Consider the following 12826-nt stretch of genomic DNA (forward strand, 5'->3'; position numbering starts at 1 on the left):
CATGTTGCCTTCCCTAACTGAGAAATATTTTATTAAAAAATTCTAGATAAGTAATACAGATAAATCAGTGTTCAGCATTTAAGAGAACATCATATACAGATTAACATACAAATATTAAGAAAGCTCTTCTGCATATTAAATATGGTTGTATACAAGGACATGTAAAGTTCATTAAACTTGGCTGATTTAGCAAGTGAGGATAATTGTTCCTGTGCTGAAATGAAGTGGCATAGACCATTTAAAATATTACATCAAGGCAGACTTGCAATTCATTTTCCAAAGTGTAAGACCTTCAAACTGCCGAATTCCTTTGTTTATCTGATCCTTCTTCAAGTCACTATGCTTCTAGTAAACACTGTCCAGTAACCATATCTAAGAAATTCTTGAAAACTTCAAGATTTATATATTTTTCTTTAGTGTCTCTGCTTAGTTGTTGCTATGCTCAGCCTAGTCTTGTTAAGACTTTGAAATTAAAAGCTAGTACTCTTAAAATGACTTCATGACCCCTTTATTATGTGATTCTTTATATGCTTTGGGTTTTGCCTATAGAATTTTAATAACATAATTTTTTTTATAAAGAGTCAATGTAATCTAATACAGACTGTCACCACTCCAATTATGACCAATTTAGAACACATTTTAAACTTCAAATGAGCAAGATGAAATGACCAAATTAGGGGTATTTTACAATAACCTGATATCCCACCCCATTTGGAAATTAATATTTTTCATTAATACAAAGATTAAATTGTTAAGTAGGGTTACAAAGAGGTAACAATCAACTTTGCTTGGCTTTTGCAGCACTGACCATATATGGTTTTCTTCATAGTAGAAATTCCCTTCTCATAATTGCATAACAATGTTGTGCATTAAAAACATGAACCATGAATATTTTTATTTTACCCTCTTTGAATATCTAGTATATAGAATACAATAAATAATGTTTATTTTATTGGATAAAGCATTAGTTTTTAGCTATTTTTAAGAATGTGTTTCTATAACTCCAACAATGACCAGTATTATGTTCCAAAAAAAGAATTTCAAAATGGTAGAACTAAAGACACTCAAAACATCATTTGTCCAACTTCATTATTTAACTAAAGAAACTGAGGTGCAGAAGAGGGAGGTAATTAAGGTCATGACCTCTCAAATAAGTATTAGTTACCAGAAACTAGAAAATAGGTTTCAACCATTAGTTCAAAGCACTATGTACTACAGCGTACAATCTTGTAGAAATTTCTCATGTACATCTGTTTTTGGCACCAGGATCTTTTACCTGACCTTAATGTAATTGCAAGCAGAATAGCACATCAACTGGGGCATAACCTTGGGATGCAGCATGATGATTACCTGTGTACCTGTACTTTAGGGAGATGTGTGATGGATAGTGTTGGAAGGTAAGACTCAAACGATATAGAGAATACATTGAAATATTTTGGGAGTGGCTTTTGATGAAAACTCTATATTATAGGGATATGTTATGATTATATGGAATTTTTCCTATTATATTCCAGAAAGTCTATTGCAGAGGCAAATATGGTAAGGTGTTTCCCTTTGGGAACTAAATCTTACCTATTGGTAACATCTCAGTGATATGATGAGAGGAATTCTTAAATCTATCTGAACATGCCGGGGTCCAGCCCCGGGGAGAATCCAGGAGTCCCACAGGAAGAGACGGCGTCGGCACGAATCGAGTGAGAGAGCCGAATTCTTTTCTTTCTCTTTATTCTCTAGTTAGCATTTACTGCCAGGCATCTCTCTCAATTGCTGGTCTAGCTTTCCTTTTATGCACACACACTAAGTTACAATCACATGGTATTCAGAATACATTGATTAATCATTGTTTTTGTTTCACTATGGTTACATTTTCTAGGTAACAGTTAATTCATTTCTATAAACTGTAAGTCATTCAAAGTACAATTATACAATAACTTGAACAGCAATAACAATATTGATACAAACTTCCAAAAGGTCAGTACTGATTAATAACTCTACCTTGTCTAGGATACTATTGTCTAGTCAAATTTTATTTATTACTATATTCATACACTAATTAAGTTCTAACTTTACTTTTCTCAGAGTGTTCCACCACCTGCAGGTCAGGTATGCAAGAAGAATGGAAAGTTTCTTTACTCTACCACATGAGAAGGCTAGGGAGGAAAAGTGATGAATTAAGTGAAGGCTGAAAGGTGCTCTGTGTATAGTTACTGTTTCCTACCTATTCATAAGTCACAATCTATTCTTTCTAACATGATTAATAAGAAGAAATTCTCCTACCAACTTAACCCTTTATGAGGGATATCATAGCCAGCCTCTTATGTCTATGAGCCCAGTTCAAGGGGCTTACAGGCTTTTCTGTGGAACTCACACCCTCTGTCTCATTTCCAAAGAAATTACTATGAATCTACAGGGAAAGTACGGTACTATTATCCCTGTGCCATAAATGATAGCACACACCCAGAAAAGGGGGAAATATAAGGCCAGATTAATTCAAAAAGGTCTAAAGGGGGAAGTATCATTGTGCCTTTCCTTTGCGGTGACTTTGTCAACCCGCAGCTGTTAGTCTTCACTGCGGTGACTTTACTAACCAGCAGCCATTGGTCTTCTTTTGCTGTGACTTTGTCAACCAGCAGTTGTGGATCTTCTTCTGCTGTGACCTTGTTAGCCAGCACTAGTGGATCGGCTCCCGACATGAACATATTGCAAAAGTACATGACAATCCATTAGTAATTATACTGAGGTGCTGAGGAGAGGAATATAGTCCACATGCCTTAATGTATCATCTTTACTACAAGCTAGATTTTTCTCCTCCAAATCTTTTTTTTTAATTTATTTATTTATTTTTTTTCATTTTTCTGAAGCTGGAAACAGGGAGAGACAGTCTGACAGACTCCCGCATGCGCCCGACCGGGATCCACCCGGCACGCCCACCAGGGGCGACGCTCTGCCCACCAGGGGGCGATGCTCTGCCCATCCTGGGCGTCGCCATGTTGTGACCAGAGCCACTCTAGCGCCTGAGGCAGAGGCCACAGAGCCATCCCCAGCGCCCGGGCCATTTTTGCTCCAGTGGAGCCTTGGCTGCGGGAGGGGAAGAGAGAGACAGAGAGGAAGGCGCGGCGGAGGGGTGGAGAAGCAAATGGGCGCTTCTCCTGTGTGCCCTGGCCAGGAATCGAACCCGGGTCCTCCGCACGCTAGGCCGACGCTCTACCGCTGAGCCAACCGGCCAGGGCTCTCCTCCAAATCTTTATTCAAACACCAATCTCAGCAGAGCCATCCCAGCCACCTGATCCAATTTTTCAATCCTGCCCCCTTACCCATATATCCTAACACCATGCACACCCTCACCCTTTGCTTCGTTCCTCCCACCCTTTAGTACTAACCATTTTAAAATACATTTCACATGGTACATATTTATTATTTTACTCCTCCAGTACAATACAGGCTTTATGAGGTCAGAGGTTTTGTTTGTTAGTTTGTTTGTTTTTCTGCTTTGTCCACTGTTATGGAACCACAGTTAGAAAAGTCCAGGACAGATACTAGGTACTCCATAGATGCAGAATGAAAGAATGTCCTTCTTCCTTCCAGCGTTGAGTTACCTGCAGTCAGGTCCTAAGCCATGTGCATCATTGAACTCTTTCATAGTGGGCATTCAGGGCGCATTGTACACACTAAGAAAAATATTTGTTGATGGTGGTCAGTGCTTCTATATATTGATTAAATGAAAGAAAGTAGCTAAAGTATCCCAATAGGGTGACTGGTACAGAGGAAGAATTCAGTAGCTGATGTTTATTTTCAGGATTCTACCACCCTAATCTAATAATCTAAAGTCCATCTGTATTTAATCATCATATCAACAATACCTGTAATGGGAAAGGAGTCAAAACAAACAGAAAATGTAAGAGAGGTGAATTTCAGGGTGTTCTTTTTTTTTTTAGTTTAAAGTTCTTTTTAGAACATATCAACATATCATATTCCTAGGGTATGTAAGATATTACTAAATGTATAGTTCATTTTGACAAATGTTTATAGAGAACTATTCTGTTCCAGGCACTGTGTTAACTAGTACTTACTTGAAAAAAATTAAACATGATACAGTCCCCCACAGTGAGAAATTGTAATCTTACATGATAAACAAGTATATAAATTATTTCAAGAAGAAAAAATAGCCTGACCTGTGGTGGTGCTGTGACTAGAGTGTCAACCTGGAACACTGAGGTCACTAGTTCGAAACACTGGGCTTTCACACTTAAGGCACATAGGAGAAACAATCAATATACAACAAAATAAAGCAACTATGAGATGATGCTTCTCGTCCTCTTTCTTTCTCTCTCCCTTTCTCTCTAAAAATCAATAAATAAAATCTTAAATGAAAAAGAGGAACAAATAAAAGTAATACTGGAGAAGCAAGTACAATCAGTCTAAACCGTGGGTGTCAGGAAGGACCAGCTGGGTAGTGTATGGTGAGAGCATTATCACTAAGATAGCATATGTTGACTGTGCTTCAGTAAGACATTTTTTTGTAATAAAAAGCCCAGTTACTCTGTTATAACTGTAAGACAAGATGAAAAAAAGTAAGTGGACTTTGTTTATTATTTATATTAATTCCTACTAAATTATTTATAAAATGTTCACAGTTGTTCTACCAGTATGCATTGATATGATTAATCACTATTTTTAACTCATTTTATTTCTAGCATCCCCGCATTAAAATTCAGTAAATGCAGCAGAATCTAGTATGAGCAATTCCTGAAGGATTATAAGCCAACATGCATGCTCAATGTTCCACTTTCTGATAAGTTAGGTGATTCTCCATATTGTGGAAACAAGAAGTTGGATGAGGGAGAAGAATGTGATTGTGGACCCATTCAGGTATTTGCAAACGATGTGATGTTGATGTTATAAAGTTTGTGCTCAGCTAGAACCTAGGAAGCAATGGAACCATTAATCAACCACAGTGTTCCCCGTAAAGCTTTAAAAACTGTGCTTTTCTTTTGCTTATTTGGGAAACAAGCTATTGGTGCAGCCTCATCGAAGGCTTCTTACCAAGTCCAAAGCTGCAGACAGAGGTGGTTCACACCATCACATTTGCCTGCTTTGTACATTAATTGGCTCTTGTTGTGAGAAGGGTCCATTTGTGTCATTGACTGACCTCTCACGCACAGTAGGAATTCATTCTACAAAATTCTTCATAGTCAATCTAGTTTTACTCTGAAAATTATGATGCTAGCTTATAGCCTCATGGAGCAGTTCATGTTTTAAGGAAACTGTCTTAATTGAGCAGGAACCTCCTAACCTTTCATGTATTTATTGCAGTCTTGATCTCTAAAACATTTAGAATAATTCTTTGAGGCAAAGTTTAAAGTAATTTTTAATTTGCTTTTCTCCAATATAGAAGTTATTTTTTCCAGAAATTGTCCTAGACAATTTCTTCTCAAATTATCAAGTGCATATAAATCAGCTGGAATGTGTTAAAATGTGAATTCTGATTTAATTGGTCCGGAGTGGACTGAGATCCTTTGTTCCTCCCAACTTGCAAGATTATGCTCATGCTGAGGGTCCAAGGACCACATTTGGAATGTTGATACTCATGACAAGGCACAATTCAAAAAAATCTAATGAGATGGCAATTAAGAGACTCCATGATCAGGGTGGGAACAGTGACGTCCCGAGGTTATAACACATCAAGTCTTCAAACATCTGTCACTAAAATGTCAAGAGCCTTTCACTTTGGAAATCGATGCCTTTGCCCCTGTGCTTTCTTTGGAATGGTTCTAATGCTTTATTTTAACATATGAAGTATCTTGCTGACAGTTTTGTTTGCAATTTAAATACTGTTTGAGCAGATAGGTCCAAAGTGTCCATCCTGCTGTTATTACTAAGTATGCATTTATTAAAAAGAGGTCAGCCTAAAATCCTTGGCATCTTGCAGAAGTGTGAAATCCTATCTTCAAAAGAGGTATTATCTCGCATCAAACCTTTAGTATAGAGAAGCAGCAGGCCCTTCCAGAGAGCAGACGCCATCAGGAGAATGGGAGTCACAACTCGGACTTTGTATGCTGCCAGTGAGAGTTCATTAGCTCTGGGGTACTGAGGAGCCACGTGGGAAGAAAACAAAGTAAAAGTCCCAAACACCATAAATAATGATACAAGAGTAAACCGTTTTGTATAATTGCAACTGTAAACCCACTTTGCCACACTCTGTATAAATGTCATAGCCAAGGACTATGTCTGAAAGACAAAAGATATAAATTACACAGAAGCACAATTAATTAACTTTTCACACAGGGGCCAAACTGCCAACCAGTTTCTGATCTTTAATTTTTGGTTATTGCCAGGAGTGCGTTAATCCTTGCTGTGATGCAGACAAATGTGTGTTGAAGCCAGGATTTACTCGCGCAGAAGGAGAATGCTGTGAATCTTGTCGGGTAAGATACTTTGCTAGCACTGGATTTCTCTGTTTTCAGTGTACTAAGTCAACAGAGGACTCAAGAGCTGTCTGACCACTGAATGACCCTATACCACTAATCCCAGGCTGGGGCTAGGCTTACTGGTGTACAATCGAGGCTCTGCTAAAATGTTCCAATTTGTAAGTACTGGGTACAGCTATGGTTGCAGAAGTGAAAAAGTGGAAAAGAAGTCTTTCAGAAATGTAATTATATTGTTAATGTTATTCTTACTCCTTTGTAAATTATTACTAACCTATTCAAACTTAGCTTGAGGTTGGGGTGAGGGGTGGATTGGCATCCCAAGAAGAGTGATCTAACAGAGAATAGATTATGCTGAAATTAGAGATATATTACTAGGATAACAACCAGGAAACTAAATGGCTCTGTTTAAGCATTTATCAATGCTCTTTAACCTTAGTAGATTGTGAAATCACAAAGGAAGGGAAATATGTCTCATTCATCTTGAACTTTTTCCAGAAATTAGCACAGGTAAATGCATACTGAATGGCTGAATGAGAGAATCCTTCCATGCAGTGCCCATCAATAAAAGCCAGGGAATTTTTCTATTACATGGGGAGAAATCCGATTTCTTGGGAATGGAGATTCCTCCTTGTAGGCAGAAAGGGTCTCCCAGCAGTGTGCATGTGTAGTTGGGGGAGGGGAGAAGTGCTGGAGCAGGGTTGAAGAAGACAAGGTGAACAGAATATTTATTCATTTCTGTAATTTATGTCCATGTCAACTGTGCTCAGTGCTGTTCTAGCACCAAATTGCAAAAACACCATCTTGGCATTGCTGAAATTAATAAAAGCTGAGAAATTCACAAGTGATGATAATTCTTAGTGGAATGGGAAAGGAAGTTACCATTCAGCCCCCCCCCAAATTTCTGAATCAGTTACATATATCATCCTTTCTCCTACTTACTGAACATCACTTACCTACATGCATCCAAGATTCAATCTCTTTGTTTCTCTTCAACAGATGAGAAAAGTAGGGTCCATATGCAGAACAGCAAGAGATGAGAGTAATTTTCCTGAAGCATGTGTTGGACACTCTTCTGTGTGTCCCAAGGATGAACTCCAAATAAATGGATTTCCTTGAAAGAATATAAAAGGCTACTGCTTCATGGGGAAATGTCCCACCCGAAATGACCAATGCTCTGAATTCTTTGATCCTGGTGAGAGACAGTTACAGTGGATGGTGGATAAAGCTAATATCCATTATTTCTCTGTTATTGTCCTATACTGGGGAGGGGGGCAGATTGGAAATAATGCCATTTTTGGAATCTTTTCAAGATATTATCTATCATCCCTTCACATATGACCTTTCATATTAATGGATATTACTTCTAGTATTAATTGACTCACTCAGTATGTAGGTTAAAGGTGTTGTTTATTACTTTTCTATATCCATACTGAAATATTCTCCTGAGGGAATAGAATGTTTTGTTTGTTTGTTTGTTTGTTTTTTGTATTTTTCTTAAACTGGAAACGGGGAGAGACAGTCAGACAGACTCCCTCATGCGCCCGACCGGGATCCACCAGGCATGCCCACCAGGGGGCGACGCTCTGCCCACCAGGGGGCAATGCTCTGCCCCTCTGGGGTGTCGCGCTCTTGTGACCAGAGCCACTCTAGTGCCTGGGGCAGAGGCCAAGGAGCCATCCCCAGCGCCTGGGCCATCTTTGCTCCAATGGAGCCTCGCTGTGGGAGGGCAAGAGAGAGACAGAGAGGAAGGAGAGGGGGAGGGATGGAGAAGCAGATGGGCGCCTCTCCTGTGTGCCCTGGCCGGGAATCGAACCTGGGACTTCTGCACACCAGGCCGACGCTCTACCACTGAGCCAACTGGCCAGGGCCTAGAATGGTTCTTTAATTACTTATTTATTCCAATTGAACTTTCAATTACATCAGAAAAATAAAGTGTTTTATAATGAGCACTATCCATGCTTTCATTATTTACTTATATGATGCTGTTTTGCATCCCAGAGGCAAGAGACAGTCCCGAGATCTGCTACATGATGAATAAAATGGGAAACAGATTTGAATACTGCAGAAACAAGGAGAGCAGACTGATACCTTGTGAAGATAAGTAAGCGCCTTATCAAGAAAAGTAAGTGTCCTCAAGAGGGCTTTGCAGAATCAGAGTAGCTCTGTTCTGACAGCTGCTAAGTAATCGGAGACCAGCAGGAGGGGAGCAGGACGAGAGTGTATGCGTGCCAGCGCACCTGTGGGCTTCAGCTATGTGTTTATTAAGGTCCTGCATTGTAAGGGGGAGATATGGGAATGATTTCAGATTCTTCATAGAGAAAAAGAGGAATCAAAGCTACAGGAAAGATAAAGAGACAAACAGGAGGAGGGGGAAATAAATAGAAAAGGAGAAAGAGAAAAAGCTCTTTGGAAGAGAAATGGAAGCATTGGAAGTCAGATTTGATTTTTAAAAGCCTGGGCTGAGCCGTCCTTCCTTCCATTATTTGTTTCTGACACCAGGCATGGCGTTTTGTGGGCCTGAAAACAACAGCACAAACCTAAGGTCGAGTTCAACTTTGCTCCTGAATACATGAGATGAAAGTGGGCAGTCATTTCACTTCCCTTGTTTTCAATTACTTTCTAATCTTTACAAGTGGGGGTTATAAAGAGAGCAACCTCACAAGTTTGTTGTGAGAATCAACTGAGGTGCTCTATGCAAGAGAGAATAAGAACAAAATATTAGCATCCTGATTAAAGCTATGCTAATTCAAATTACTAACAGAAACATTCTACTGTAAACTTAAGCTAATATTCATTTGTGAGAACCATGGAGAGATCAGAAAAAAATATGATCAGGTTACACCTGTACCTCTTCCTTTCAGTTCCCAGGGTCAGGACTTGACCAGACAACCATTTACCCAGCCCCTTGTGGCCCCTGTGCAACCTGCTGGCAGACCTGAGTCTAGAAAAGGGTGGCCAGGCCACTTTAAGGCAAGATTAGTCTCTAATGTTTTATTTCTGGTCCCAAGTCTGAGATTATTGTCCCTCCTCCTCAGAGATGTCAAATGTGGAAAGATATACTGTACCAGAGGGGGACGCTTATCTGTCCTTGCAGAAGAGAAGATCTATCACCTTAAGGCTCCAAAAAAGAATGTCACCATTGATTGCAAAACCTTTTTCTTATATCACAATTCTAAAGATTTGGGCCTGGTTGCTCCTGGAACAAAGTGTGGAGATGGGATGGTAAGATGAAAATTCTTTGTTTTACTAAATGTCTGGGTTCGGCCACTTTAAAATGTCCTTCGATCCAAACATTGGTTCTGGAAGGACTGGATATGAGAAAACAGAAAAAAAATGGCTACTTTTTTATTGAGCAGAGTAGCAATAACATTATCGCAAATATTCATTTTGTCTAATTTTTATATACAGCATAATACGTAAGTGTCATAAATGTGTTTAATTAGTATCTTACAGTAGACATCTAATGAAATTATAAACATCATTTTTGAGTTAATTTGACTATGAAATAGCTGTGAACTTTTCATTTATTTTATTCATTCAGCTGCATTAACTGGGCATGTGCTCTGATGCTAGTGACTGCCAGACACAGGTGATGTGAAGATGAGCTTACTTGAGAATTTCACAGATAAAATGAAATATATCATTACCATCCAACCCAAGTGCTTCCCTAGTGGTATAACCCATATACCTTTGAGTCCAGAGGCCTGACTTCACTTGAGAAAGCATGGAATGATATCTTAATAATGCCATTAAATGAGTGACATTTCAGTTTTGACTTGATGGACATTTTTCAGCACATGAAAAATGAGAAAAGACTGTTTAGAAAGAAATGCCCAAGTACTATGTTTTTCAAAGTTAGCAGGTTATGGAATAGTCAGATAATTGACAATTTCAGTGTGACTAGAGCTTGGGTGAATTGGGAAAAAATGAAATTGAGTAGGTAGAATGAAGCCAGATTGGAAAGGGTTTATTTTTCCAGGATAAAATTTTAGAATGCATACAAACACAATGGCCAGATCACCCAGGTTTATAAACACAAGAATATATGACCAACATATAAGACTTTGTATTTTAAAAAATTAGCTATTTTGAAATTGAATAGTTTCTTTATGTGCTATGGCTTCCCTTCTCTATGCCAACATTCACAAACATTATAGCATCCTCAATATAATGTAATAGACAAGTTGGAAAACAAAAATTCAAAATGTAAAAAAAATTAGAATTTAAGAACTTAACAGAGACCGATATTTCAAGTCCAAATATTTAGCTATAGTTTCCCATTAAATAACTAAATCAATATCAGAATCACAAGGCATCTATATTTGTGAAAATTGAGTTATGTGTGTACCAGCCACAGGCTAGATAGTTAGGGAATTTTCAACAAGATAGAGTGAAGCATCAGATTAAAGAAAAATAAAACAATTTTTTATCACTTCAGGTAAGGAAAATCAGCCAGAAGTACAAAGCAGAAGTAGGACATTTCCTTCATAGAACGCCATTAAAAGCGGCAGGGATTAGCTAAGGCTTCATTGGAGCAAAGTTGACCCAAGTGCTGAGAATGGCTCTATGGCCTCAGGCGCTAGAATGGCTCTGGTTGCAACAGAGCAACACCCCAGGTGGGCAGAGCATCACCCCCTAGTGGGCATGCCAGGTGGATCCCAGTCGGGCGCATGCGGGAGCTTGTCTGACTGCCTCCCCATTTCCAGCTTCAGAAAAATACAAAAAAAAAAACACAAAAAAAACCCGGCAGCGATTGAATATAGGGTTGATAGGGGAGCAGTTGTTAAGGAACACATCTGATCTTTTCATACACTGTGGCCATGAAGCACTACAGAGGGTGCCTACTCTATCCAGAGAAGTCTTAGTCCAGAGTGCGCCTATTACTAATGTCATTGTACTGTACAGAGGCATCGCAAAGACATAAGTACAAAATTTTTTCTTTTCCTACATTGAGATACTATTTTTAAACTTGAGGAACTGAAAATGAATAAAAAGTATTCTAGTTTGTCTTAGTAGTTATTTTTTTCTGGGTAGATTTTAATTTGGCATAGGACAATAGGGCAAACATATTCCACTGTTCCTGAGCACCCTTTCCCCCTTAGTTATACCACAGAATTTAGGAGATAGATAATTTACTTTAAAAAAAAAAAGGAAAAAAAGAAAGAGAAGGGAAGAAAGGAAAAGGACAGAATGGAAAGGGGAAAGCAATAGAAAGTAGGAAGAGAGAAGGAGGGAGGAAATTAGTCTGCTCTGATACAGAAGAACTGGTGTAAAACTATAGTTATCTCTTTATTAAACCTTCAGAAATGGAAAAATCGAAAGAAGAAATATCTCATTATTTCCCTCTAGTTGATATCTACATAGGTTTTAAAACAATGTTTTCCAGTGTTCAGTCCTGTATAGCCATGTGGTACATAACATTTTGTTCAAAGATGAACTGCATATAGCCTAGGTGTGTGTAACAATATTTGAATGTACAGTTCATTATTTTCAAATGGCCGTCAAACATTTATAGAGGATTTCTTATTCTACAGAAGATTCTACATGTGATTTTTCGGAGTAAAAAAAATTATGTAAATTCTAATTTTTTTTTTTTTTTGGTTATTTCATTTCTAGGTGTGCAACAACGGTGAATGCCTGACTATTGAAAAGGTCTACAGTTCAACCAATTGGTCCTCTCAGTACAATAAAAATGCTGTAAGATTTGATTTTTTTTAAATTAATGTCTTACCATAGGCCCTGCTAGCTATGGAGTTCAGTTGTTTAGAGCATTGTACCAAAGTTGCAGGTTTGATACCTGGTCAAGGCACATACAAGAATCAACCAGTAATATGCATAAATAAGTGAACAACATATTGATTTTCTCTCCCTTTCTATCTCTCTTCTCCTTTATCTAAAAAACTTAATAAAAATTAATGTCTCACTGGACATTTATTAACATAAGACTTACTCCTGGGCCTATGTATGTGTGTGTTTGTATTTGTGTGTGTGCATGTGTGTGGTGATTTTTAAATAAAATGTACATTTGGGAACCATTTTTTTTCACATATCAACAATAAAATTGATCCAAAGAGCCAAACCAGGTATCACATATAGATATTGCTAGTGTTGTAAATATATGTTTTATTATTAGATGGGCAATCTAAGAAACCTTGTAACTTATGTACATTTAGTTTAAACCTAAAGTTTAAAAGTTGGATCTATCATAATATCACTTATAATTAAATTACATCAATGTCAACATTTGCCTGAAGTTTAAAAAAACAAAAACAAAAAACTATATATCTTTTTACTGTATCACACTATTCAATAATAGCAGAACCTAGCAGTTATGTTTGTGGGTAACATCATTCCTAAGCTCAATTAATCAGTAACACTTTATATAGAGTTCTATATGT

The 12826-nt window shown here is 38.0% G+C and overlaps 1 protein-coding gene across 1 annotated transcript in view; it reads left to right on the plus strand.

Annotated features, from left to right (window-relative positions):
* Positions 1-12826, plus strand: part of ADAM7 (ADAM metallopeptidase domain 7) — a 97713-nt gene that overhangs the window by 18602 nt on the left and 66285 nt on the right. Inside the window, 7 exon segments of the mRNA XM_066360233.1 lie at positions 1267-1397; positions 4695-4869; positions 6336-6425; positions 7425-7620; positions 8427-8529; positions 9464-9650; positions 12045-12125. Of these exon segments, the coding sequence (XP_066216330.1) occupies positions 1267-1397; positions 4695-4869; positions 6336-6425; positions 7425-7620; positions 8427-8529; positions 9464-9650; positions 12045-12125 (963 nt within the window).

Source organism: Saccopteryx leptura, chromosome 1, assembly GCF_036850995.1.
Source record: "Saccopteryx leptura isolate mSacLep1 chromosome 1, mSacLep1_pri_phased_curated, whole genome shotgun sequence".
Taxonomy (NCBI): Eukaryota; Metazoa; Chordata; class Mammalia; order Chiroptera; family Emballonuridae; genus Saccopteryx; species Saccopteryx leptura.